The sequence below is a fragment of the Microtus oregoni genome, unplaced genomic scaffold (assembly GCF_018167655.1).
Source record: "Microtus oregoni isolate MIOR12 unplaced genomic scaffold, Mior012 000007F_ref0000211, whole genome shotgun sequence".
NCBI lineage: Eukaryota > Metazoa > Chordata > Mammalia > Rodentia > Cricetidae > Microtus > Microtus oregoni.
Genome location: NW_024543066.1, coordinates 20,539,142 through 20,566,314, shown reverse-complemented (window position 1 = coordinate 20,566,314; position 27,173 = coordinate 20,539,142). Strand labels below are relative to the sequence as shown.

The 27,173-nt window shown below is 41.6% G+C and overlaps 1 protein-coding gene across 2 annotated transcripts in view; it reads right to left on the bottom strand.

Annotated features, from left to right (window-relative positions):
• Aff3 (AF4/FMR2 family member 3) overlaps positions 1-27,173 on the bottom strand; it is a 459,838-nt gene that overhangs the window by 224,458 nt on the left and 208,207 nt on the right. For both annotated transcript variants that reach the window (XM_041655779.1, XM_041655780.1), the window contains exon 7: positions 2,776-2,823. In XM_041655779.1, the coding sequence (XP_041511713.1) occupies positions 2,776-2,823 (48 nt within the window). The remainder of the gene's footprint in view (positions 1-2,775; positions 2,824-27,173) is intronic.

The window sequence follows — 27,173 nt, the reverse complement described above, 5'->3', positions numbered from 1 at the left end:
CCTTCCACGAGACCTGAACACACACGCCTGAAGGGCCAGCACTATCCAGCCCCTCCTATCTCTATCCACCAACTTTCTAGTCACTTTGGTCTACCTGGTGCTCACAGTGCTCTGACGGGCTGAACTCTGTCATTTCCTTTGCTGGGGGCCCCCATCATTCCTCAGTTCACGTCCTATTTATCTTGTAACTACCAGTGAGACCAGCCCCAACCACAAGAAAGGTCATACAGCATATGGTAAGGTCACATCAATTCCTGAGAATCTGTCACAGCTGGTGTAATGTACTTCCTAACTGGATCTCTGGAATACTAGTGTCTGCCTCTGCTGGCAGGCAGACAATTCTACCAGGGCAAGGGGCCACATCTATTTAGCCCACTACCGTTTTCCTAGCTGCCTTTCCACACAGAAAGGACACGAGAACTCCAACTGTCATCATTTTGAGCCATTTTTAAGGCCCTCTGCTTCCTTCACAAGAGAGCACTATCCCTTAAACAGCATGGCCTCAAACAAGTACTCCTGACGGCCTTGACCACATCAGGTTTCCCCAAGTTAGTCACAGGGCAGAAAAGTTATGAAGAAAATTGGGCATTACAAAGGCTATCCATAGAAACCAGACCTCAAAAGGACAACCAACCACAGCCATGACTCAGCAAACGTGGCATGGTGGCTTTTATGGTTTTCACTCGGAGGGTTCTTCCATTCCTTTCTTCGGTCTCAGAGGGGTGCTGGTGTGTGTCAGATATGCAGTGTGCTGGGAAAAGGAGCCCCGTGCTTGTGCTAGGAGGAAAGATGACTGTGAAGAGTCACCAACTGAGTGAGGCAAGGGACAGTAAGAAAAAGGCCAGGTCTCACTGAGGACACAGCATCTTCCAGTAACCCCTCCATTACCAACTACCTCCAGCAGCACCTGAAGACTGTGGGACTTGGCTTAAGGGATTCCACCCGTGACTGATACCACTACCATTTCTCTAGTACAGGACTTCTCAAGGGTTCTAAGAGGATAGCTCAATTAATTCACCATCTTCTCATACAGCCGCCCCACACAGGGCCAGTTAGTCCATCTGTGGACACTAATCCACCCACTCACAGCTCCAGTCTTCTTTGTGCCCCACGTGCATGGAGGGGGCTGTGGCAGAGGGAGCACCAAGTGGGGGGTTGTGAGCCACTGTTGTAGGAGGGTTAGTAGTGGGGTGGATGGAGACACCAAGGCTTTCCCTAGTTCTCTTTAGAAAAAGTCAAAGCTCTGAATGTCACTGAAGGAATCTGCTTTACTTAAAATGAGTTTCAACTTCCTACAGTGTAACTTTCTGATGTGTAAATTATGTACATCTTTCTTTCAAGTCCTGTCTACAGGTAAGAACAAAAAAGGCCAGGGCTGAGCAGGAGAGCACACAGCCCTGTAAGCCCAGCAATTGGGCAGTGGAGGCAGAACCGTGGATTCCAGGCTGTTCCCCGAGACCCCCTCAGGAGAGCAAGGAAGAAGATGAAAGGAGAGGGGATGACAAATGACAAATTTGTCCAGAACGAACCAAAGATGATATATGGAGGCATGTCGAATCACACAGGGGGAGAGGTAGACAAACACAGACAATACAACCAACCAAAGGCGTGTGGAGTTTTTAGCCCCAACAAGAGGAAAATAGGAGAGGTTTATCAGCATCGTATACTATCCACTGTTTAATCGGAAACAAAATAGGCAATATAAATTTTTAAAAATAAAATACGGACTCAATATAATTGAAGGTCAGAAATGAGGCTTCATGTTTTAAAAAACAGTTTTCTTCAGAGGAAAAAATCATTATGAATTTTTAAAAATACTAACTTTCATTATTCTGACCAACTTGTGAATTTAGAAAGATTTATTTGTGAAGTAATACTTTTCGGGAAGAAAAATATCCATTTTTGAGAACAGTACGGGAAGGTATGAATTGTAAGTAATTATATAATACTACTGCAGTGTGTTGGTAATTCGCGAAGAAACACACAGGATGTCCAAAAGGTAGAAACATGTTAATGTTCTCCTCTTTACAGGAAGTGACTACACCATCTAGCGTAATTTATTTTGGTGTTTTGCCCAGTGTGATATCAGATTTCTAAGAACTGTAAATTTTTAGGTGATTTCCCCTGAACAAAAATACAAGTGAAGTAAAACTATGGGTTGATGGCAGCTTCTTGATTATGAGGTGGAACACTAGGGAAAACATAAACACCGTGCAAAAGCCCAGCCTGCCCGTCTGTGTGTGAAACTGGCTTGAGGAAGGCAGTGGGAAGGATGGGCAAAGTGAGCACCAAAGAAATTAATAATGTGCAACACATATAGAAATACATCCCAGAAATACATTCGCACTATCTTAGGTCAGGCGCTCTGATTCTAATGAAGCTCAGGTGAACAATCACAAGGCAGCCCCGGCCTGAGTCAGAACGTAGCACTAAAGGTTGCGTGGGTGATAAATGGGTGCATACAGATGTGAGTCCTGCTATATTTTTCATCTAACATCTGGGTTGTTTTTTTTTTGTTTTTGTTTTTTGGTCATCTAGCTCATCACTTTAGCGTCACCTCAAAGCAACAGGCCTGAGTGAGCTCCTAGAACCCTGAAAGGAATGGCCACTCCAGGAGGTGTCACACAGGTGACTCGGATGAGTGTCCTCAGACCAGGTAAACATCAAACAACAAACCATGAAGGAGCCCTTGGGTAATGTGGCCACAGGACTTCCTTCTGTTGGAAATCTGTGCGTGGCTGACACACTGATACGATTTTAAAAGAGTATCCTTACCCGAATTATTTCTTCCACACAGCTGTTGCTCTCTCCAGATCTACTCTCCTGAAAGCAAAGGAAAAATAAATTAGTCTTGATCAAACGGAAGGATGGCCACAAAGAGGATGACAAGCAAATTTCCAAGTTAGTGGGGCTGGGGGGCAGGGGAGTAGGCAATCTTGGCCTAAGGGAAGGTTGAAGGCAGGGAGTGCTGATGAGGAGTTTGCCTGGATGGCCAGTGCTCACTGGGCATCATTGTGCCTGCTTCCCCTTTCTTGGCAGGCAGAGCCACATGCATATGCATGTCCTCAGACTCTGCTCAGAGCTCTCCCGCTATGTTCATTTAAGTGGGGAAGTTCCTAGAAACACACACAAAAAAGCTCCACAGTTCTGAGAGCCATCCACCCTGTGCTTCATTCAAGTGTGGAAATCACTGACTTTACCACAGAGCAGATCCAGTCTACCCGTGAGATACACGCCATGGACCAGATGGGTATGGTGGTTACCACAGCTTAAACAGAAGCCTAGTTCCTCACAGCCCTCAAATCCTACCTCTGAGAGGCAGGGTGAGTCTAAAACTAAATACCAAATGAGAGCAGCCACAATCCTCTGGGCACTGCCAAGTACGCTGGTGTCGGATCTCACCAGAGCCACTTGCTCTGCTGTCATGCTTGTACTGTAGGCAGCTCCGAGGTGGTGGCCTCGGGTCACAGCGGATTGGAGAAGATGTTAAGCTCCACAGACTCTTGTTTAGTTACCGCTGGTTACACAGTCAAGAGCAGAGGACGTGGTTTTATGGGAACATAAAAGCAATGAGCATCTACTGTTGGGTGTGCAGCCTGTGGTCCCAGGGAAGTCATTCTGCGGGTCCTGTAATTCAAGGGTGCCAACCACAGCATAGTGTGACATACCAGAATGGGACATTTTTGTGCTCTGTCAATCAAACTCACTGCCCTTTCTTCACAACTCCTTTTCCTCCAGGAACGCCATCTGTGCCTTCTGTAGTTTCTGTAGCTAATTCTGAAGCATCCGTTGGGTCATAGCTCACCCACAGTTTCCTCAAAGTAGATATACTTGACCCTGGCGTTCTCAGTATATGCCTGTCTCATCCTAGCTCCTCACAGCTGCAATTCAATACCCGGAACTATCCCCCTATTTAGAACACACCCCATGTGCGAAGTCTCTGTGTCACTCCAAACTGGGTATATACTGTCTATAATATGCATGTCAGCTGATGTCAACCTAAGGAAGGAATGAATGCATTTCCTTTCTGTGGTCCTCTTATTTAAACTTGTCTTTTGTGAAACGGTCTTCCTACACAGCCGAGGCTACTCTGAAATCTAGCATCTGCCTGCCTCTACCTCCCAAGTTCTGCGTATTATATTCATTACCACACCAGGACACTTCCTGATCTTCTGAGGTACATGAATGTACTTCATCAGAATCTACTTACTCTACAGAGATGGATGCCGCCTCACTTCTGGTCAGCATGTTAGATGTGAAAAAGTCTCACAGGTGACTCCAACTTCCTCTGACATAGGATTAATGATTTGTCTGCCTCTGCCAACTGAGGCCCAAAAAATTGACATGACTTTGAAAAAAAAAAAGCCCATAAATTACCACAGCATAGACTAGAGTGTGGGATGCCTGACGTCGAGCTGTAGAAATTCTGATTGACAGATGTTCCCCAATCGTAAGCACTGTCCTTGAAATAAGCCAACTCTCACAGCAGGCATAGGCTAATTTGTTTGAGAAACAGAAGCTTGTGAGTAAGAGCACCAACGGCTACATAGAAAAGTCTCCGTCAGGCCAGGGTCTCGTGGGCCCGTGGAATGGCCCCTATGGTGTGTAATGGGAAGAATTAGTGGTCTCAGTTGGAAATTTTATCTTCAAACCCACAACCACTTCCCTTACATTCAAGTCTCCAACTGCTCTTCCGAGAGGACACACTGACAATACAAACACTAAACTCTCAATATACTTCCTATTTTCTACCTTAGAAACAATTAGAAGGGAAAATGTGGTCTCACATGACCCAGGTACTACAACAACTTACTGAAAACACTCCAAATTACACTTCAGGTTAAAGTCCTTAACGAAGCCTCCTCTGAAGGCAGAAACAGATCAAGAGACAGAAAGTCTGCTGTGATATGGTTTCCTAGAGATGTCAGAGAAGCCACGCCCACAAAGTCTCATCGACATGGCTGCCTACACAAGATCTGTACAAGAACTGCAGTGACAGACAGGCTAACATGGAAGAGGAAGTCTCATGGGGTCTTCACCCTAGACAGAGAACTACAGGGACTAAGAATGCTAAAGTAGGAGAAATAGTCGTCCCCAGAGAAGAGCACACCAGTTGGTAATCTCATACAAGTGGTCATCCCTGAAGGCATATACATACAAATAGCATCATATGGATTGAGCAGGTCATATTTATACATTTAGGAATACACACACACATTAAAGAATTAACAGCAATAAATTTGAGAGAGAGCAAAGGATGTAAGGAAAGGGTTAAAGATAGGAAAAAAGGGGGAAACAATATAATTATATTTTAATTTAAAAAAAAATGAAAAAGTTCTCTGAAAATAAAATTTTAATTTTCCTCGCCATGATGTATGTAGGGGACCAACTTTTCTTCCAATGATGTTCCCTACTGCCCTCTAAGTTCCCACTGCCTTACTTTAGGAAGGGCACACAAAGAGAAACGTGTAGCGGATGCACTGTGGAGCACTTCTGTCCCCAATGGCGATTGACTACATAGGATTATGACATTGGTTCACCTTAACGGCAGTGCAAACCAGGATAGACACAGCTGACCACCAAGAGAAAGTACCAAAGTGAGGACCAGACAATGGGCTTCCAGTGTCTGTCTGAAGAAAGTCCCACTCTTGAGTCAGAGCCTGAATAATCTGAGCAGAGTGACCCCCTTGTGTCTTCTGTTCAACAGTTCTCCTGAAAACTCAAGAAGGGTACCTCAAAAGAAGTACTCTACTGGCTTGGATCTTCAGGGCTCCAGAGACACTGGGGTGGACCCATGGGGCACAATATCGAAGCAAGTCTGATTCAAAAGGCACCCAAGAGTTTTTTCCCGCAAAATCAATGAGTTTGACAGGGAAATTATCATCCAAAGAAGTAAAGGGCTCCTCTATTCAAAATCACCACAGCAGCAAGAGGCAGCCAAGGCAGGAACCACACATGCCTTCAGCAGCCTCCTAGTGACTTTTCTATTTCAGGCAAACGTCCTATGCTCACTCCTGGGGCTGCCTATAGTGGAGCTGAGGTTCATGTTTCAAGTGGGGAAATGGAAGGATTCTGATAACATTTAGGTGAATTTCTTCATCTTTTTGATGCTACACATTATTCAACACTTAGCCATGGCCTATCAGTCAACTAACCTCCACATTATAGACAAAGAAAAGGGAAGGGAAACCGGAAAGGAAGAGTCAAAAGCCATTGTCCTTTCTAGCTAGTAAAACATATAGGAAGGGTATATATCCTCAGAAATGGGACCATGAAATTCCACTCAGCCTTTTCCAAATGCAGAGAAGGGGTAGGACGGGGAGTAGGAGAGGGAAAGGGACAGAAAAGCTTTCTGCCTTTTGGGGGATCTTTCTCAAGTCTGAGTTCTACTATTGTGTGCTTTGATTATATTTACAGTGTGAAAACTTTCTCTGTTTATGAGCAAGGCTAAAACGTGCATGTAATTTACATCTCCAAAATTGTGTTTGCATTTTTCCCAATAAAATCAGTGCTTCCCTTGGAAAGGTACCCACTGAGAAAGAGGCTGCACAATGTAAATTTTAATTACTCGGTGTTTTTTGTTGTTGTTGTTGAGGTTTTGTGGCTGTTGTCTCATGCTGAGTTGCTGTGCTGTTGCCCCGTATTTACTGTGACTCTGATGAACCCCCCTTCGTTTTTCTATCATTACATTCTGAAATCTGTCAAAACAGTCTCACCTCATTGAAACTCCAACTAAACTTCAATTAAAAGCCAGCATCCCTGGCCGATTCTCCTCCGCAGCCTTGGTTGTTACATGCCATCCCCGAATCCTACCGCTCTCACACACTGCACACCCTGCCAGGGAAACGCGAGGACTGAAGTTCTGGGAAAGGAGATCTCAAGAGGCAGCCAGCAGCACCGTGTCCCTGACAGCCCACGGCCTTAATTACCATGCCGAGCACAGCACACTGGAAGGAGCAAGGCTTAGGGAGAAAAAGCTCCATCAAATCAGAGTGAAATGGCATTTCATGGCAGAGGAGATGAGCTGCACACAGGACACATTTTAAAAACAGTTTAACTCTTCATCAGACACACTGCAAGGAAAAACCTCACCACGTCTCTGACAGCAAATCCTCAAAAGGCACTTGAACATTTAGAAATTGTTTATAACACACACACACACACACACACACCTAAATATTCCTACAGGACAATTTAAAAAAATCTTACTACTTTTCATTTACAAAAAACCTGAGACAAAGAAACTGGGTATTCTATCAACACTATTAAAAAAAAAATCCCGAAGATCTAAGCTAACACCAGGAAATACCACAACTCTGTGGGAGGCCCCATTTCTAAGATTAAGTCCTGGTGTAGCCCTCGCTCTGAGTACAAGATGACTGTGACCAATGAGGCAGATGACCCACAGTGTCTCAGATTTTGCTTCTCTCTGCCTATCCTGACATGCCACCATCCAGGGCTTTACTCTGCTTCCCTGTATTTGACGCTGGAGAGCCAGTTTCATCTCCCCTGCTCAGCCTCCCAACCTCACCTGTGCTGCTCACCCATGCCCCTTCCGCTCTGCCATTTCCATGCAGCTCAGCCTCGGTAATCTCACCTAGCATCACCACCAGCAGTGAGACATCCAGGCGCTCAGAGAGAGACAAGCAACCACAAGATAAAAGGGGTGGAATAAAGGGCGATCATAAGAGGTAAAAAGAGCAACAGTGGAATTATCATTACCAGCTGAAGGGCAGATTGCAGAGTCCAGGGGTTTACTGCAGAATGAGGAAGAAACAGGGCACAAGCAGACCATCAGAGTAAGACAGTTTAGGAAAGAGGGAAAGAAGCAGGCCTCTCACAGTTGGAGATCCTCAACCCACCCCTGCTTTTCCCTAACAAACTAAGGGAACTACCAACCAAAAATAAATATAAACTCATCTGAAAGGAAATAAAACGTTTGAACAAAAAAAAAAAAATCACATAAGTCTAAAATGATAGATACAACAAACATAGAACACAAGTAAATAAAAACACATGAAACTGGAAACTTTTTGAAAAAAAAAACTCATTTATAAAATAAGCGCTTGGACTTAGAGGCCTGAGGCAATAAGTAACATAAAAAAATCACCTTCCAGCCAGGTAACTGAAGTATTTTGAAAGTTTTTCTCTTTCATGTAGAAATTTTTAGAAAGCAATGCAATTTTTTTTATTAAATTAGAAAGGAAGGGAAGTCTCAATCTCACATGAAAATAAATACAAAACCTCTAATACATTATTAACACATATCACTCCACAAAACATTAGAACTAATGGTATGTACTCCAGGAATGCAACAGGAGTTTAACATTTAATTTTAGGGATCTTTGAAAGTATCATATCCCAGGGCAAATAAGTAAAACTGTGGTCAGCTAAGCCTGCTGAATTCTTAATCATATACTTGGTAAAACCTACAACGGTTTACTTTTGTTCTTAAAAATGGCAGCTGACAAAATGGAAACCAGTGTGGAGAGGGTCCTCGAAAGGCTGAAAATCGATCTAGAACAAGATCAAACTATACAACTCTTGGGCCACATGGTCAAAGGACTAGATACTAGTGACACTTGCTCATCCATGCTCACGGCTGCTCTACTCACAGTAGTCAGAACTTAGAAACAGCCCAGATGTCCATCAGCTGATGAGTGGATAATGAAAAGCGGTACATTTATACAATGGAGTATTATCCAGTTGTTAAGAAAAATAAAATTACGAAGTTTTCAGGTAAATGGGTAAGAGCTAGAAACAATTATCCTGAGAGAGGTAGCCCCGAACTTCCCACACCAAATATTGCATATTTTCTCTTTTAGTTGATGTTAGCGTTTAGACTTTAGATATGCGTGTTCCAACTAGAACAACTGAGAAGGTTAGCTAGTCAGAGACGAGGGTAGGGGTCTCTAGTTCTTCTTCCCAAGAAAGGGGAAATAAAACAAAGTATTATAAAGAGATAAAGGGGAAAGTAGATGAGGAGGATTAAGTGCAAAGGGTGGAGTAAAGGAGAGAATACGAGAAGAGCCAACCAACATCAAAGAATTTTAAAAACCGTACAAAAAAAACCTACAACTGTAAAAGCTTTCTAAGAAATAAACACATATGAAGGGAATTTAAATAATGGGAAAGAATGATGCCAGCTAGACATCTTATGACATCAAGTAAAACAACCCCCCTGCAAGGATTGTATTGCATATTGTTGAGTCACTGATCAAATGGGTCCCATAGACTACTCCCCCAAGTCAAAAGCTATTGCCAAGGTTATAGATCATCCTTCACTATCTGTTAGTAAGATCCTACTGCTGAAGACAGCACTTACTATGACACTGAGCATGGAGAAAGTGAGTTAATACACAACTAGAAGCTTTACTCCATCTGACTAGCATTCATGGTGCTAGAAGGTACTTTGCATACTACCAGAAGAAAAAAAGTAATCATCGATATCATTCAGCTACAAACTGAGACCTACAGTGACTGGCCTGCAAGATTTACAGGTCCAACAGTGGCACAAATGTTACGAAGGTAACCAAGCACCCTTTGAATGGATTTAAGGCATGCTCCATGAGATGGAACCCATACCTATCACTGCTAATGAGGTCAAGAACCTGAGACTATTATCCCTAGGGGAAAACCTACTGTTTTCCTATTCTCCTAAATGCACATAGCAGCAAAATGACATATCAACATTTCCACAGATCAGTGCATTGCTAAACCCTAGACAGAGAAGCTTCCTCTTGCAGGAAATGTAGTTCACACAGATATACAACTAGACAATGTGCAAAGAATGAAGGCTCTGGAGCACCCAACCCTAAGTGAGGCTCTTTATCAAAGCCCTCTCATCAAAGCTTAAGGACCTATATGGAAGGAGATGTGGAAAGATTGTAAGAACCCGAGTTGAGGCTGACTCCAAGAAAACAGTGTCTTCCAGACACAGGACTGATGCAATTATGAACTCAGAAACAGTAACAGTATGCACAAGGCCTGCACACAATCAAATGAGAAAAAGTCTCAGCAAGGAAAATGGGGGGTGGACACAAAGTCCTTCCCATAATCATTTTTGATTGTTACCTGCAAGGAATGCTTTCTCTAATGGAGTGACACTGGGTATATCTACCACACTTTAGGGCATGCCCCCACTCTAAGGAATAGGTGGCCAATACAAAAAAAAACCCAATGGGGTTGTGTGTGTGTGTATGTGTATGTGTGCACTTTTTATTGTTGTTGTTCGTCTTACTGAGTTTTTGTTTGGGCTTTGATCTTTGTTTTGAGAGAGGAGAAAGAGACCATGAACACTGAACATAAAGTTGGGTAAGGAGAAAGGATTTGGGAGAAGATGGGAGAGAGAAAAGTATACGGCCAAAATATACTGCATGTAAAATACTTAAACGAATGGTGCTTTTGTGTAATAGCATGAACAATTTTAAACTATGAAAATCTCATGCACTATACAAAGAAAAATAAATGAGGATTAACTTTAACAAGAAAGGACTAAGGTATGCACAAGAAAAAACTTAGGGAATCCACTGAGAGAATGAAAAATCATACCTGATGGATGCAAATACCTTTGGACTCTAACACATAATGTGAAACCAAATAAATAGAAGGAGAAGAAAAATAAAACAAACTGCATTAGTTTAAAAAGATATAGCTAGGCATAGTGACTCATCGCTGTAATCCCACACTTCAAAGGAGTGTTGTCACAAGTTCAAGGCCAGCCTGGCAGAGTTGGGAAAGCCAAACACTATTTTAAAGTGTGCTACCAAGCAGCATCAGAGTATTACTTACAATGCACATGTCACTCACATTTATTTATAGAATATTCCCATCATTCCAAAGGAAAACCTCCCACAACAAACAGCATCGTTTTAATATTTTACTATACTAACAAATACACTATAAACATTACTAATCCAACAATCAGAAATTCAAAATGCTTTCATTTTTTGATATGATGTTATAAGTCGAGAATTCCGCATTAGACCTCATGTAGGATCCAAGTATGTGCACCAAAATCACTTAAAATGTCAGGCTATGCATGTGAGTTTTATTTGAAAACGTAAATGAATTTCATATTTAGACGTGAAAACTGTCCCCCAAACATCTTGCAGACATTAGATATTTTAAGACATCTGAACTCTGCAACACTTCTGGTCTGTTATATTTTGGGCAAGGGAGAATCAACCTATACTACCCTTTAATGAAAAGAATAAAACAAAGAAACAGTCTGGGCTTCACAAACAGTCTATGCTTATATAGCAAGTTACAGATACTCTACCTCTCATTATTGTGTTCAGAACCAGGCTCTAGCAAAGCACGTGGTACAACCTCAAGGGTACTTACTATATGATACCTGTTGAATGACAAAATAAGTGGCCAATATACTTATAAAGAAAGCGAGACTTTTTTTTCCAAATCACAATTTCTGGGTTTTGGGGAGACGGTTTAGTTTATAAAGTATTTAACACAAGCATGAAGACCTGAGACTGCATCCCCATTTTCCATGTAAAAGGTCAGGCGCAGTGGCATGCTTCATAACCCTGGTGCAGGAGTGTGAGAGAGGCAGACAATCTCCAGAAGTCACTGGCTAGTCATAGTATAGGCCATCAGTGAGCTCTGGGCTCAGCTAGTGAGCCTGTCTTCACAAATAAAATGGAGAGTGACAGAAGAAGAAACTATCCCATGACAACCTTTGGTTTCTACATGTGTGCATACATCTATATGCCCATACAAAAATGCACTCATATAAACACTATACATGGACAAATAAAATAATAACAAATACCACGAAAAATTAAAGTTCTGAATATTGTAAAAAAAAAAAAAACCTGGGTGGTCATCTGTATCATGAGAGATGTCTTCACTTTCCTGAAAACAGTAACAAATGATGGCTGCCTTAAATCTTAATTCTTAGAATATCAACATTTATTTACTTCATTAAAATTAAACTTATACCTATTAGCACATACACTACTCATAGGAACTTAATTCCCTAATTCCAACACTGGCACCCATAAATCAAACCTTTCATGAGTAAGCAATATTAGTAAAGGGTTTCTGGCTGAACCGCCCCCTTGTGAAAACTTTAATATGAAGTATCTTGAACACGGGAAAGAATGTCGCAAGTGGCGAATTCCACATCTCCTCTCCAATGATGCATCATGATCAAAATGCAGGTACATAAACATGTTGCATAAGATTCTCTATAGTCCTTGTGTGTAGAGTACACAGCAACCACGGATTTCACTTAGACTTAGTCTCACCCATGCAACATCATCGTACATATGAAAATATTCCAAACTTTTTTTTAAAAAAAGCAAATTATGCAATGCTTAATCCTAGTAATTTTTAGATAAGAGAATCAATGATTTAATATCCCTATCAGACTCTTAGCAACAGGATCAGGTCACCCAGCTATAGTTATATTTTGATAATGAAAGCTAATGATTTCAATCAATGCATGCATGCAAGTTTAGTGGTCTGTCAGTGTGTTTCCCTTTGTCAAAACCCTATTGATGTCACGAAGAAATAAGAACCAGAGATAGTGACTTTGCATCTCGGCCACTAGTTGATATAGAGTGCTTTTCTGTGGGGCCATGTCTCAACGAAGTGGCCAGTGCTGGAAGTCAGGGTCACCTTCCACATTGCCCGGTCAACAAGGGGTAAAGAAATCACAAGGCAGTCATAAATGAACACTTGTAATCGACATCAACAAGAACATGGCAAGACCTCTCCGTTCTTCCATCTCAAATCACTCCTCCCAGCGAGAAGACCAGCAGGCTCAAGAGAGGTGACAAGACTGAGCCGTTCAACACTCCTCTCCAGGCAAGCCTTCAGGGAGACATCTGAAATGCACCATTTCCTATTTAGTGTCTTCCTGAATCTCATCCTGCCCCCAATTATCTATCGGCCTCGTAATCTAATAAAGAACAGATAATATGCTCTTTGTGAGCGTCAGAAGCTTTGCTGGTAGAACGACTCTAAAACACATCCACTTAAAGGAGAAAGAAAAATGCCCAGGAAAACACATTCAGTTATCACTGGTCATCAGAAGCACATTTTCCTTCTCCAACCATGAAATTCTAAACACAGAGACTTGCAAGCTGGAAAGAGTAATCGAATGTGGCTGATGAAATTAGCCAATTAAAGAAACTTAGGACTACTCTAATTTGTGTCCCCAGGTTAGACATATAATCAATCCTCTTTCAGCCAGGAATGGAAACGGCACCGTGGAGCTGTGCATTTGACAGTACAGGCTGAAATTCTTATCCAAAACATTCTAACCCGCGTTTCCAATTTCAGGTTCAAATATTGTGCTAGTTGATAAAAGCAACCTTAGGAGGAAGGTTTATTTGGCTTACATGCTATAGGTTATCAACAGGAGAGGCTTAGGCAGGAACTTGAGTCAGGAACCTGGAGTCAGGAACTGACGCAGAGACCACACAGGAATGCTGCTTGCTGGATACACTTTGTGGCTTGTTTTGTTTGCTTAATTATACAACCCAGGGCCTCCTGCCTAGGGGTGGTACCATCCTCAGTGCCCAGGGTCCTCTTAGATCAATCATTATTCAAGAACATGCTCCTCAAAATTGCAAAATGTGCTGTCTGAAGGAGACAATTCCTGAGCTGACATTCCCTCTTTCCACTGACAAAACATAAACCAATACAAAAATACATCCATGAACTATGTGACCTCAGCAGTGGAACCCAAGACTAAGCATAAAGTTCACTCATGCTTTGTTTACATTAATTTTGCATGCATGTGTATATGTGCACATGTATGTGTCTCTTGTGTTTGCGTGTGGGTGCAAGTGTGTGGGGAGTGCATATGGAGGCCAGAGGACAACCTTGGATGCCATCCTCAGGAGTTCACCTCATTTGAGGTGGAACTCTCAGTGGCTTGGACTTACCCAATTACACTAGACTGACTCACCAGTAAGTTCAGGGACTCTCCTGTCCTCACCTCCCCAGCTTCGGGATTACTAGTGCATACCACCAGGACTGGCATTGTCCCTAGGTTCTCAGGACTGATCTCCTTACCCCTGTGAAGAAGCACTTTACCAACAATCTACTTGGCCCTTACGCAGCTAATAATTTCCTATATTTTAACTGCAAGCTATCGTTGTGGAATTTTCCACTTGAGGCACCATATCATTTCTCAAAAAGTTAGGGATTCTGGAGCATTTTAAATTTCAGGCTTTTGGACAGATATAGGCCCCTATATTCTCTTTGGAGCAGTCCATTAATTTTATTTGATTATTTTTCTAAGCTAAATAAGACTCAGAGCACCCTGTCATATGCAATGGCTGCTGAGTCTTTACCTCCACTTTCCTTGACCCTCCCCAACAGGTCTCAGGTCTCTGTGATCTGACAGAAGGCTTCCTCTGTCTACATGACGTAACTATTTCTATGAATGCTCTCCAAGGAGACATGAAATAAATATATGCAAAAAACAAATGAAAACCCTGCATCCAGCTGACGTGAGCAGAGGGCAAAGCCTGTCGGAGAGGAGAGTTAAGAATTACTGGAGAACGAGACTGAGGAATTCACACCTCACATTGTTAATAGCTGAAAACCTGCAGAAATCAAGTTTGGTATTCCTTATTCCCGTATCTAAATGCTTAGTATTTAACGATGGTACTTTTTGTTATTTGCAGCTTTACATTGCTGAGTCCATCATCATAGTTTTTTGCCTATTTGGGAAAGAATTTGCAGGTTACCAGTAAGAGTTCTTGAGGAGACAAAAACTTTTACCTTCTCCCTCTGATGTCTATATGCACTGAGCAATTTCTGGAGACACAGTATGTAGGTCTTGTCATGAGGCAAGTTTGTTTGCTTCTGGACCATGGGTAGGCTAGGAATTAGCTGGGCATTAATCATGCATTTCCCTCTTATCTGGGCAGGCTCAGAAAGCCCCTGGAAGTGATTGCTCATCACCGAGTTTCCATGAAGAATGTCACTGAAGCAAGTCATCTTGTAGTCCTCTCTAGAAAGTCCTTTCCATCATGTCTTTCCGTCCAAAGCCTCAGGGTGAGATCTGGCAGAAGGGTTCATTCTGTCTACACAACATAACTATTTCTATAAATACAGCAATCTTTGTACCTCCATCCTTCATGTAGCTCTCATTCCACGGGAAGAAGTTACCTTTAGCAAAACAAGAGTTTGCAAAGAAACAGACATCATACCATGGCATACGACACACGGATACCATGACAGCTTCTGTGTACATAGAAAGTGAATATGTCCTCTTTAATATCCCACTAACACCATAAGATCAGCTCCATAGTACACACAGAAAAAAAAGCCATTTGCATAGGCCATCCTTCTTCTCAAGTCTTTGGCTTCTCTCTCTCTCTTTCTTGCAAGGGATGATAAGGCACACTGCAGCAAGAATCTTCGATCTCCAGGGGTTTGCTTCTGGACCATGTGTCCAGCAACCACATTTACCCAAACCAAAAATGCTAGGTACAAAAAAAAATCTAATTGTTGTCCTCCTAATGATTATGTTGCAATGATTTAACAAGAAATGAATGGCTTCTGTAAAACCAGCAAGAACAGCTGAATTAAGTCAGAAAGAGTACATGAAAACTGTCAAGGTCCTTCTCTAACACCATGGCTTAAATGCTTAGAGAAACAAAGGTAATTCCACTATCTGCCGACCTTTCTCTCAACACAATGAGCATCAAAGAATAAGAGGAAGTTTGGGACTTGATTTCTAGCACTGAGAAAACAATTGAATGTAAGAAAGTTTCCTTAAGACTGAATATGGACACTGAGAAGTTAAGTGGGAGTAAAGAACTGAATGACAAGGAGTATCTAACTTATAGCCACAGGTGACAGTGGGGAAGCCTGCAGGGCAGTCTACAGAGTAAACACGAGTGAGGCCAGCCTCTGCTCAGGCAGAGTTTAGAGTGTAATTCCACAACAAAAACAGACATAGAGCAAAGCTTACTTCAATTTGCCTGGCCTTAATTGCAAAGATAAATCAGAAGGGATTTCATAGCCACTTTAAACGGCAGCTTCACCAACAAAAAAGCCAAAACGATGTCTCAAAAATACCACTGATGGCATCAAAAGGACCTGTTGATACGGTTGTTGCACCAACCATGTTTAGAGAAATATCCCTGTAGCAGGAAGATGCATCTCCACCTAATAGATGCCCAAGTTTGCTATGGAATTTCAAAGATTATACCAGAATTTGAATGGTTTAGCGCACAGGAGTCTTCTCACGAGGTTCCTGGGCTGTTCCTACCTTTTCAACACTTCAACTTTCTCATTCTGTATTATTTTTAATTTAGCTTTTAATTTTTTTACAGTGTTTGTGTATGTGTGTGTGCATGCACATATGCAGATGCCTGAAAAGGCCAGAAGAGGGTGTCAGATTCCCTGAAACTGGAGTAAAAGGTGGTTTGCTGTGGTTTGATCAAGGAAGATTCCTGAAATCCTGGGGACACCACCCGGGTCATTTTAGGTTCCTGTAAGTTCTCTTTTCATAATTAGAACCTCCAAAAAAGACAAGTCAGGCAAACGTGCAGGTTCCAGGTTCCAGGTTCCAATCAGAAGTCAAATGAGTAGAATAGTTACAAACTCAAAGATACAAAATCTGTTCTACCTTTAAGGATATTTTCATTGAGCTGGGGGGAGGGCACATCTCAGGGGGCTGCATTGCATGCCAGGACCCATGGAGGAGCCTCAACACTGAACAAAACCAGAACGTGTAATTCTGGATCTCGCCAGTCAATGCTTGTTTAAGAAAAGGTTGAAAGGCAAATTGCCAGACAGGTTGGTGAGTTATTTATTTGTGAATCTCCTAAAGAGATTATAAAGTCTATTTTGGTAGTATCAGCGCAAGAGTATTAAAGAGTTATGACAGTGTTCAATAAATTAGCTGAATTAGGTAGAGATTTGAGAGATCAGATGTGTATTGTTTTATTATGATAAACATGGCACTCTATCACAATCCTGCTTACAGTTTTTAAATTTGAGTACTTCAGCTGCGTGCTTAGCAAATTATGAAAGATTTTATCCACAGGAGTACAATACAGTGTTTCCTCCCAACATACTGTGAAGATCAACATAGCAACAACTTGCAGCAAACAAGTGGTTAAAAATCAACAGTCAGAAAAATAAAATATTTAGGCAAAATGTTTTGGGTTATTAATCCCTGTTGGGTACCTATGATATCAATATAAGGTTTGGGTGCTGGAGCTTGAGCTGTAAGCCACTCCTGGAAGGTGAAGAGACCTCTGAGCAGCAGCATGGGCCCTGCCCATCCAGAGGTTCATTCCGCTGTAGTGGAGTGAATTCGTTTTGCTGTGTGATTGGGTTATTAAAGAGCAAAGCCACACCACACGGCTGCTCATCCTGAGTAGCTGTGTCTCTTTCTGCTTGGCTGCCAAGAGCCCTGCTGAGGACACCGGTGTCATGAGGGCCACCAGCCCTTATGAGATGTTAATAAGCCTCTTTATTTTATGAAGTGCCAGGTCTCAACAATAGTGGTTATGACAAAGGACCAAAACACAGGTGGAGCCTTGTTTGCTAAGCAAGTGCACTGGTTCTCGTAGACAAGCCAGGTTCTCCGGGCTAAAGTAGCAAACACTGGGAGATCCGCATATTCTCCAGCATTGTTGATCTTCTACTGTGTGCACAGAGAAACTTCAGCTGCCCCTTTCCTAATTTCCCCTTTCCAAATCTCTCAGTTCTTATCTGTTGTTTTTGCTCTGTTTTGTGTGTTTGGGGGGGGAAAAAAAGTAGTACTACAGGAAATCATCAGTGTTTTTGTTTTGTTTTTTTAAATTTCCGTGTCTGCTGGAATTTACCTTTTATAATAGCATCTCCTACTCTGAACACTGTTTTGAGGTGTCCATGGACTCACTGGTGGAGGAAAGAAACATCAACTCAAAGCACACAGCTTCTTGCTTTTTAGCTCTTTTTGTAATTTTGGCTATAGAGAAATCAAAGTTTTCATTCAAGTGAGCCGGTGCCCCTTTTTCTCTCCCCAGAAACTGTAATGGCTATAAGCTCTACCCAGTGAAGCCAAGTCTAAAATCTCCTAGACACGTGGTCACAGTCATAAACCTTCAACTCCCATCGCACTTCTGAGCTGAGAGATGGGATTTGTTATTCTGCTAATAAACAACCTGCCAACACTTCCAACAATTAGAGCAAATGGTCCTTTTCTAGATACAGCAGAGTGTAACCTTCAACAGTTAACTTTTCTCCTTCATTTGCTCTAAGACCAAAGAGCTCTGGCCTGAAGTCACGGAGACAGTTAATGCAAGGCATCGTATGCTTGTCACGGACTGGGAGTAATGATGATCAAGGGCGGAACACACCAAGGGGAGGTAGTGAGACAGCAGCTGGGCATGGCTGGCCTGCTACATTAACCACCCCGTGAGCTGAGCAGATACCTCAGCAGTCCCCCGTTTCTCAATTAGAAGACACCAAGGCATCTTAATAGGGACACTGGTGGGCTTAGTGCCATTGTCACATGCCTTGAAAAGGAAAGGCCTGGAGTCAGTGCAGATCGATAATACAGCCTGTCCTGCTTCCTGCTTCCAACCTGTTAGGCAAGGAAATGCCTTTATGTGGGCAATAATCCCACTGTGCCCCCAATGAAATGACGCCCCAAGAGACTGTCTATTTAGTAATAAACTGTTGGGTTTTAGAACAAAAACATCAAAACAAATAGAACAGAACAAAACCAATGAAGTAAGACAATCAGAAAGGTGGGAAAGTCCCCCTTGAAAACACACCAGAATAAGACAAAAGTCAAAAGAGAGAAGGAAGCAGCCATGCCCAGAGCACTGGCTGACTTGTAATAGTTCCTAGAAAGTTGGCTATTGTTTTTAACTCCAGTGCTCATTGATTCACAGAGGACTGGAGCTTTGCTGGTGCCCTAAGTTAAGGGTTGAACAAGCAGGGTCTACCTCTCGTGGGACTGATATTCTGTGCAGTGGTCAGGCAATAAACACGTACACATGACTACGATAGAAAATACGATATGCCTAAAGGAAAGTAAAGAGCAGACTGAAAGTGCTGGTACTTTAGGCTTCCTCTCAGCACTAATGTACCTCTCATCTGAAAGGACGATGAGGACTTTCTTCCCCTCATCATTTCCTGAGTGGAAGTCCTAAGATGAGAGCATACGCTAATAACAATGGGTATAAACGCCAAAACAAAATGATATAAAATTGAAAAGCTATTCAATATGCAATCGCCATTTCCACATGCCCAAGACCCTATTTATAATTTCATTGCAGCCATTCTGAAAAGGTAGAGAAAGAATCACAGGTTTTTGAAAAGAAATTTTGCAAATAACATGGCAGTATTGCAAAATGCAAATGTAAACTCTGCCGAGCCATCTGCTCAGTATTACGGCAACACTGGGGAAGGCTCTGAAAGAAATGATGTTTGAAATCATTAAAAAAATAACATGTCAAGTTTAAAATACTCAAGGATCTTAGAAGCAGCATCAACACATTCAGCAACCATATGGCCCTACAGCAGGTTAAAAAAAAAATCACCCTGCTTGTGATTTCTACTTCAGCCCAATGGTTTCTAAAGCACGCCTCTTTTCTCTATTTGAGTACTTTCCCCCCATTGAATTCCTTAGTGTTTACAATTTCTTGAATTGTACTTGAATACAATAAGCATTTCACCTTTTCTGAAGTAGAAGATGACGTGGGGAGCGGATGGATCAGCTGTTCCAGAAGACGGGACTTGGAGGCAGCAGGGAGAACTGTTGAACACATCTTGTTTTTACCACTGACTTAGGAGACTGATTAAACAGTCACAGTCATAACTGCTAATCTCATCAGAGAGTACGAATGTCCAGGCGCAGGGCAAAGTGCTTCTCACTCATCATTCAGTGATCCCACTTCTGAGAAGCATGTTCTATTATTACCCACATTTTGTACAGGAGCATCTTCCTCAAGGTCATACATGTGACATGTGGCAGGGCCAACTGTGTAAACCCCATTTCATGGACCACATCTATGCCTTGCGATTATACGTGCCAGCAATCAGTGTTCATGTGGCTGTGGGAACAGATGCATGTTGATTTTTCAAGATTAATATAAGTCTCAAGATTAACAGTATTTTCAAGGTTGAAAGCGCCACGAGTATCTCAGGGTAGGTGCTTGTCGCCTTGTCTCATCGAGAAGAAAATCAAAAAGGTGTGCCTTTAGCCCAACTCAAAAGAACTGAGTAGTGGTCTAAAAGAAAATAATCTCCCAGGGACAAAAGACACAGTAAGAGTTACAGCGCTCAGAAGACGCAGAGCCAATGGAGGAAACAAACATCTGACATGACCGCAGAGCACTGAGATTAAAAACAGTTCCCCAAAGAGGAATCACAAATGGCTTAGAAGGATAAAGTCAGCGTTTTTAGTCATCAGGGAAATAAAGATCAAAATGAGTTTGGGATTTCATTTTACACCAGCCAAAATGGTCAAGATCAATAAAACAAATGATAGCTCATGTTGGTGAGGATGTGGGATATGGGGGACGCTCGCCCATTGCTGGTGAAAGCGCAACTAGTACAGTCACTATGGATGGCAACGTGGCGGTTCCTCAGGAAGGTGGGACTAGATCTACCTTCAAGATCCAGCTATCCCACGCTAGGACATATACCCAAAGGACGCTTCCTTTATCCCACCACAGAGACACCTGCTCTGTGTTTGCTGCTACTCTATTCATAACAGCCCAAACTGAAAACAGTCTAGATGTCCATCAATGAATGAATGTATTAAAATATCTGGCAAATTTACACAATGTAATATTACTCAGCTATTTAAAAAATGACATAAAATTCAGAGGTAATTGGATGAAGCTAAAAAAAATCGTATTGAGTGAGGTAACCCAGACCCCAAAAGTATGTATTCACTTACATGTGGATGTTAGCTGTTAAATTAACTTTATTTTTATGAATTTTCTGTTTGCATAAACATGCATGTGTCAGAGTTTGTATGTGTTTTCTGTGGCTCTCCCCCTTTTGTTTGTTTTTGTCCTATTTTTATTATTATTATTATTAACATTATTATTATGAGAGACAAAGAAAGGTTGTGGATTTTTGGGTAGAGAGGAGTTGGGAAGGGAAAACAATAATTAGAATATATTGTACAAAAAATCTATTTTCCATTATTAAAAAAATCCTTCCCTTGTATTCAGTCAGCAACCTGAAAAGTCAGACAGATTTTCCCTCTTATGCAAATATTTTAATAGTATTTTATAATAATTTTTATTATATATATATATATATATATATATATGGTCACTGTGTTACATAAGGATATTTTCTTGCAAATCATATTGTACACTCAACATATTCCACCCCCAACACTCCAATATCCTTCCCTTCCATTACTCCCCTTTGTTCCCAGAGACAATTTTCTTTTACTTACATGTTATGTATGTGTGTGTCATATACATATGTAAGAATTTATATATCTGTATATAATCTATGAGTCCCAAATGGTAAACATTTGTCTTAATATTATTAGGGCTTGCTTTATTTGCTTGATATGATTATTTCCAGTAATATTAATTTTCCTACAAAATGATATAACTTCCTTATTTATGACTTTAAAAGTATAAATACCACATTTTCCTTATCTATTCCTTTGCGGCTGGATACTCAGGTTCGTTCCACAAGTTAATTATTAAATAGTTGAGGCTAACTAACAAAAGATATTTACAAAATTATCATGTAGGCAGTCGTTAGAGATGACATGTCAGACACAGAACCTACAGCACCTACACCAAGGGAAGAAACCCCATTCAGCTCTAGATGCAGAGTTGCTGTTGGAGGAAAGCTGCCGCTTCTGAACAGAGGTAGACCAGTTATACCTACCCAATCACCAAAACAGCACTGAGCAGACACCAGACAGCCTGGAAAATCATTTCAACAAGTGTGATGGAAGAGCAGCCTGTTACCTACCAGTCACATCACTGTTTACATTTTACTAAATATCAGTTTTACTTGGGGCTGACCACTCCACAGACACGTATTCTCTACACTTTAACTGGTTGCGAGTTTCTGCATTAACTGTCATCTATGATAAAAGGACATTTTACTGATGAGGTCTGAGAGCTGCACTAATCTATGGGCACAGAGAAACAGATTTAGAGAAAAGTTTGATACTATGTCTATTTAGATCTACAGGAGGGCTTCTGAACTCCCCAATCATGGGTTCTTGGTCAGAGTTATAGTACCTAGTATACATTTCCTCCTGTGCACTGGGCTGCAAGTCTGACTAGAGAGTAATTGGTTACCCCAATGACATTTATGCCACTATTACAGCCACAGGCAGTGCACACCTTCCTAAAACTCCAGTTACGGGGGATCTGAGCTCCTTCTGGCCTCCTTAGGCCATGTACTTGTATGGTGTATAGACATACACAAAGGCAAAATACTCAAATACATAAAGTAAGTAATTTAAAATTAGCAGATTCTGTTATACACATATTCTGTTGTCCCCAAAAGATATCAAAACAAGAATAAAAATATTAAAAGAGATGAAGACATAGTTAAAATATTATATTGGGATTATTTTGTATATAGTGTACTACAGGTTCAATATTATGGAGCATTTAGGGATTATTCTACTATATTAGTATATGAAAGATTATGTTTTAAAATTCAAACAACCATCTTACAAAAAAATACCTTTACCTAAAACCTTTAAAAACAAGCAAGCATTTTTATATACTGTGGCATCTTTAGGAGCTCATCTTAATTCCAAAACATAGGGTGTGTCACTTGGGTATGAGATTATACAGAGTTATGTCCTGGCCCAATTAAAAGTTCCCAAAGGTTTCTGGAGAGAGTATATTCAGGGGAAGGTGGGAGTTTGAACTGGAATTTTCACATGGAATTCATCTGTTGCTGACAATGGGGCACGCAAAAGAGGACCAGTACACCCTCTCCTTCACCTGAGAGTCTGACAACTCAGAACGAATGAGTCCTACTAGGCATGGGAGCATGTCTGTAGTCCTGGCTACTGCAGAGTCTGATGCAGAAGGATCACTTAAGGTCAGGCATCTGCAATCATCCTGGGAGACATTGTAAATCCTATCATAAAATGAGGGGGAGTGCCAGCCATTTCCTACTTAGTAAAATTTTCCTAGAAAAAGAACACAGAGATAGGTCTTTTCAGCTATTGAACAATTTGCATAGGTACAAAGATTTCAAGATTGCTCAAATGAGTATTTATTTTTTCAATGGGAAAAATCTGTTAAACTGATCATTCAGTCTAAATAAATGAATAGTCATAATTGGTATCTATGTTTGGGGTCCCTTTTGCAAGCTGTTGCTATAATTGTGTCACTCATTTACAGGCATAACCGAGTGACTCAGAACGCAATACTGCACCCTATTTATTTGCATTAATTGTGATGATCACAGTTGGTTTGTAAGACTGAATAATATTTAACCCTAAAATAATTATGTTGATTATCAAGCTATTTTGTAGCATATAGTTTTAATATAACCATCGCATTTTCAGATGAGCAACTACAACAGGGCTTTTCTTTTCTGGGTCTTGCTTTACTTCCAAGAACGCAGGGGTTCTTCCAAGTCATTCAGCCAGGCGCTCATTAGGAAAAGAAACTGAAGTGAATGTGCCATGTGATTTTTAGGTGCCGTAAACACTAAAATGCAAGAGCGTAACACGGGAACACATACACTCGTAAATGTGCCTTGGATCAGTTCCAAATTCTGCTCTGGATGGTGAGAACTCCCAACCATCCTGTAGGCCCTACTCACGCCACCCTTCTGGATGGCCCTATAAAGAGTGAATCGTCACCTTCTTTGCTGTCCACTCAAAGACTGTTGTGCTGCTCTCTTCAGGTATCTCCTGCACTACCTTTCACACGGGCAAGATCTCCTCAAATGGACCTTAAATGCATTCAATACAGGATTTTATTAGTGTTTTCCTCCCTAGAAGCAATGAAAGAAACTTACCTCTACTCTACTGTCCTACACTGAATGTTGCTTAGAAAATATTCACCCTCCTTCTCTCTCTCAATGGGTGGGTATCTCCCCCAGTCCTCAAATCTGGTTGGTCAAATGACTTTGCTTTGAAGCCAAAGGGCTGAGGATTAAGATGTATTTGCTCAGTAGGCCTTGCCTTCCAGAATCTCCTGACATCACCATGAGAAAAGGATTTGTCTTAGGTAGGCTGAGAGTGAAGGAAGAAAGAATTGTAGAACAGATCTGTGCAGTTTTAAACAAGGAGCTGGTCTTAGCAGTTCCTTCTAGACTGGCAGGCAAAGCGACAAGAGCAAGAGCTAATAACTGGGGTGTTTTGAATCTCAGCATTAACTGACTAATACACCCACTTTATTAACCCAGAGTCAATCACATTATGGAAAATCCACCAATGAAAAACAGCTCTGCTTTTCCTATGCCCCGAGCACATTTGAAAACGTGGAAGCATTTTCTCTATGACCGCTCTCCGCTTGCCTAGTCAAGCGTTTCCCCTGTCAGTCCACTCAGGCTTCCATGGCTCCCCTCAGATCACATGACCACGTGTCCCTTCAGAGCTGCATCTGCGAGCACGTCATCCCACACTCTGCCCTCTACAGTCACAGAGCTCTGAATACAAATTTCTTTTCTCCTTTGAGAGTGAGCCAAATTACCTAGAATTGTTAAAATTACCCATTGCTGGGCTTATTCCAGAACCACTGAGTCAGAATCTCTGGGCCAATGGTTTCCAACTTAAAACAAGCTCCCTATGAAACTCTTCTGTTACCCCAAAGTCTGGGAAAGACTGATGTCTAGATGTGCCAACTTATCATAACCCAGCCAATACCAAATCCCAGAGGATTTCAATAATCACTATCACCACTGCTATCTGATTATCTCTTAGTTTTGTTTTTATGTTTGTTTTCTATCTGCTTTAACACATTTCTTTTTCTTCCCTTCCCATTTAATGATATAAGAATTCAATTAAAATCAGGAACTTTAGAGGATTGAAGAGAGGGCTCAGCAGTTAAAATCACTTCTTACTCATGCAGAGGACCTGGGCTCAGTTCACAGCACCCACATGGTGGTTCACAACCATCTGTAACTCCAGTGCCAAGGGATCTGATACCCTCTTCTGACCACTCAATGCTCTGTTTTGACCTCAGTGGAGCACTAGGCAAACACACGCTGAATATATATACAGGCATGCAAAACACTATTAACATAAAAAATTATAAACCCAGTAACTTTTACAGAGATTATCATAGTAGTCCTTGGACTATGATCATATGCCAAGAATATGACCACTTACATTATCTCAATGTCTACTTTTTCTTTATATAGTTTTTCAAAACATATTTGGGCTAGGTAGAAACCATACTCAAAGTACTGTCCCTGCATTTCAAATGCTTTCAAATTTCATTTTTTATTGAGAAATTTTAATTGCTTAAAAACTGTAAATATTTTTGAGGCATACAGTATAAATTTGACATGTAATAACTATCACAAATTAGCAAACACATTTATTAGTATCTACCACTAGCATTCTGTGTATGTGTCTGTTGCTTGTCATGTCAGGCAAACAGGACTATCACTTAGACTGATCACACTGTATATCAGATTCTCCAAACCTGTCTGTTTAATAACGGAGTTTGCAGTGTCCCTATTGCCAGCACCTCACCTTGTGTGTTCCTAGTTCCCTCCTCCAGCAGAGCTGCCTCGTATGGAAGCTAATCACAAGCCTGCATCCTTTGCATTCCTTGCGGAAACAGAGCAGAATCCTAGAGCGCTGCCAGTCAAATGGCGGGCACTGGGAGACTGCGCTAAAAGCGATGCTGCCCCCGATTCCATTTCATCTGCTACTCGGGAACTCTCACTGGAAGCGTGTGATGCAGGAAGCATGGACAAATGACCGAGAAGATTGGCTTTGGGGCTCAATTTCTGGATTTGCATTCTGCACACACCGTCTGATTCCCCTCTGCACAGATGGGAACGCTGACCCACTGTATGCACCTGTAAATCAGGTGAGTTATCACCTTTCAAAGGGCTGCTGCTACTGCCTGAGTCAGTACAAGTCAAGATTTGCAAGTTGTCGTATTTTTAATCCCTTAGTGTATTCCTGACTTCTATTTAATGGCTCCCTGTTTCCTTAAATGTTTTAGTTCAGAATATATCACCCACGATGTGTACGTACATATTAAGAACAGTAAAATAAATGTTTGCATGCCCGAACAGTTTAAGATGCAGCATTCAAACAATAACCGTTAGACTTCCCATGCTTCCATTCACCTCCTCATCCCTTTGCTCGCCCAGATGGAGCACATGCCATTCCCATGCTTTCCTTCATAGTTTTACTACATGTTTTTATTACTATCAAAATAACTTTCCAAGTTGCTCATAAATTATTCTATGACCCATTTTCCTGCTAACAGTCCCCATCTGCCACCCTTTCTCTGCTCTCTCCTCCACTGGGTGATTGCAGCAGATTATGAAAGGTGTTTTGTTCCCTGCACTGGTCAAATTGTTTTTTCTTCCACTGGTTGAGAGCTCCTCAATGCTCCATTGTTACAACCTGGAGTCACTAATGACAGATGATTTAAAAATCTTCAAGATCCTTTTTTTTTAAAAAAAAAAAAAAGTCCAAGCATTCCACTTCCTCCTTAAAAGCTGAGTATGACTGCATTTGCTTTTTTAAGTTGCTGAATCAAGTGGCAGACTTCTTAGGTTTCATGGGCCTTACTTGGATGAATACACTACCCAGAATGTGTTCTTTGCAGAGCGGTATTACACTCATAGAAAGCTCTGAGTGTGTGTGGGGGCGGGGGGATTCCCCTACTGGCTGTGACAGAAATATGCTGCAGAGTATCTTTATAGGGTCTAAGTTCCATACTTAGGAAAGATCACACGCTCTATCTCAACCCTCTCACCCCAGGTGAAAGAGCATCCTCATAAACCCCCGATTATTTAGATCCAGTTTGAGAGCCCCATCTAAATTCTCAGTGTCCCCGGGCTGTTTAGGTCTACGCCAGCATCCATCCAGCAGGCTGACCCAGTGTTCCGTAGTGTGGCCCTGAAGCTGGCCGGCACGACACAGGTAGGAATTTCACAACCCTCTCTTGGTCTCCATGCTTTCCAGCCTATGCAACAGCTGAGTGTAAAACAATATTTTATAAACACTGAATAGATTTTTTTTTCAAGCCCAC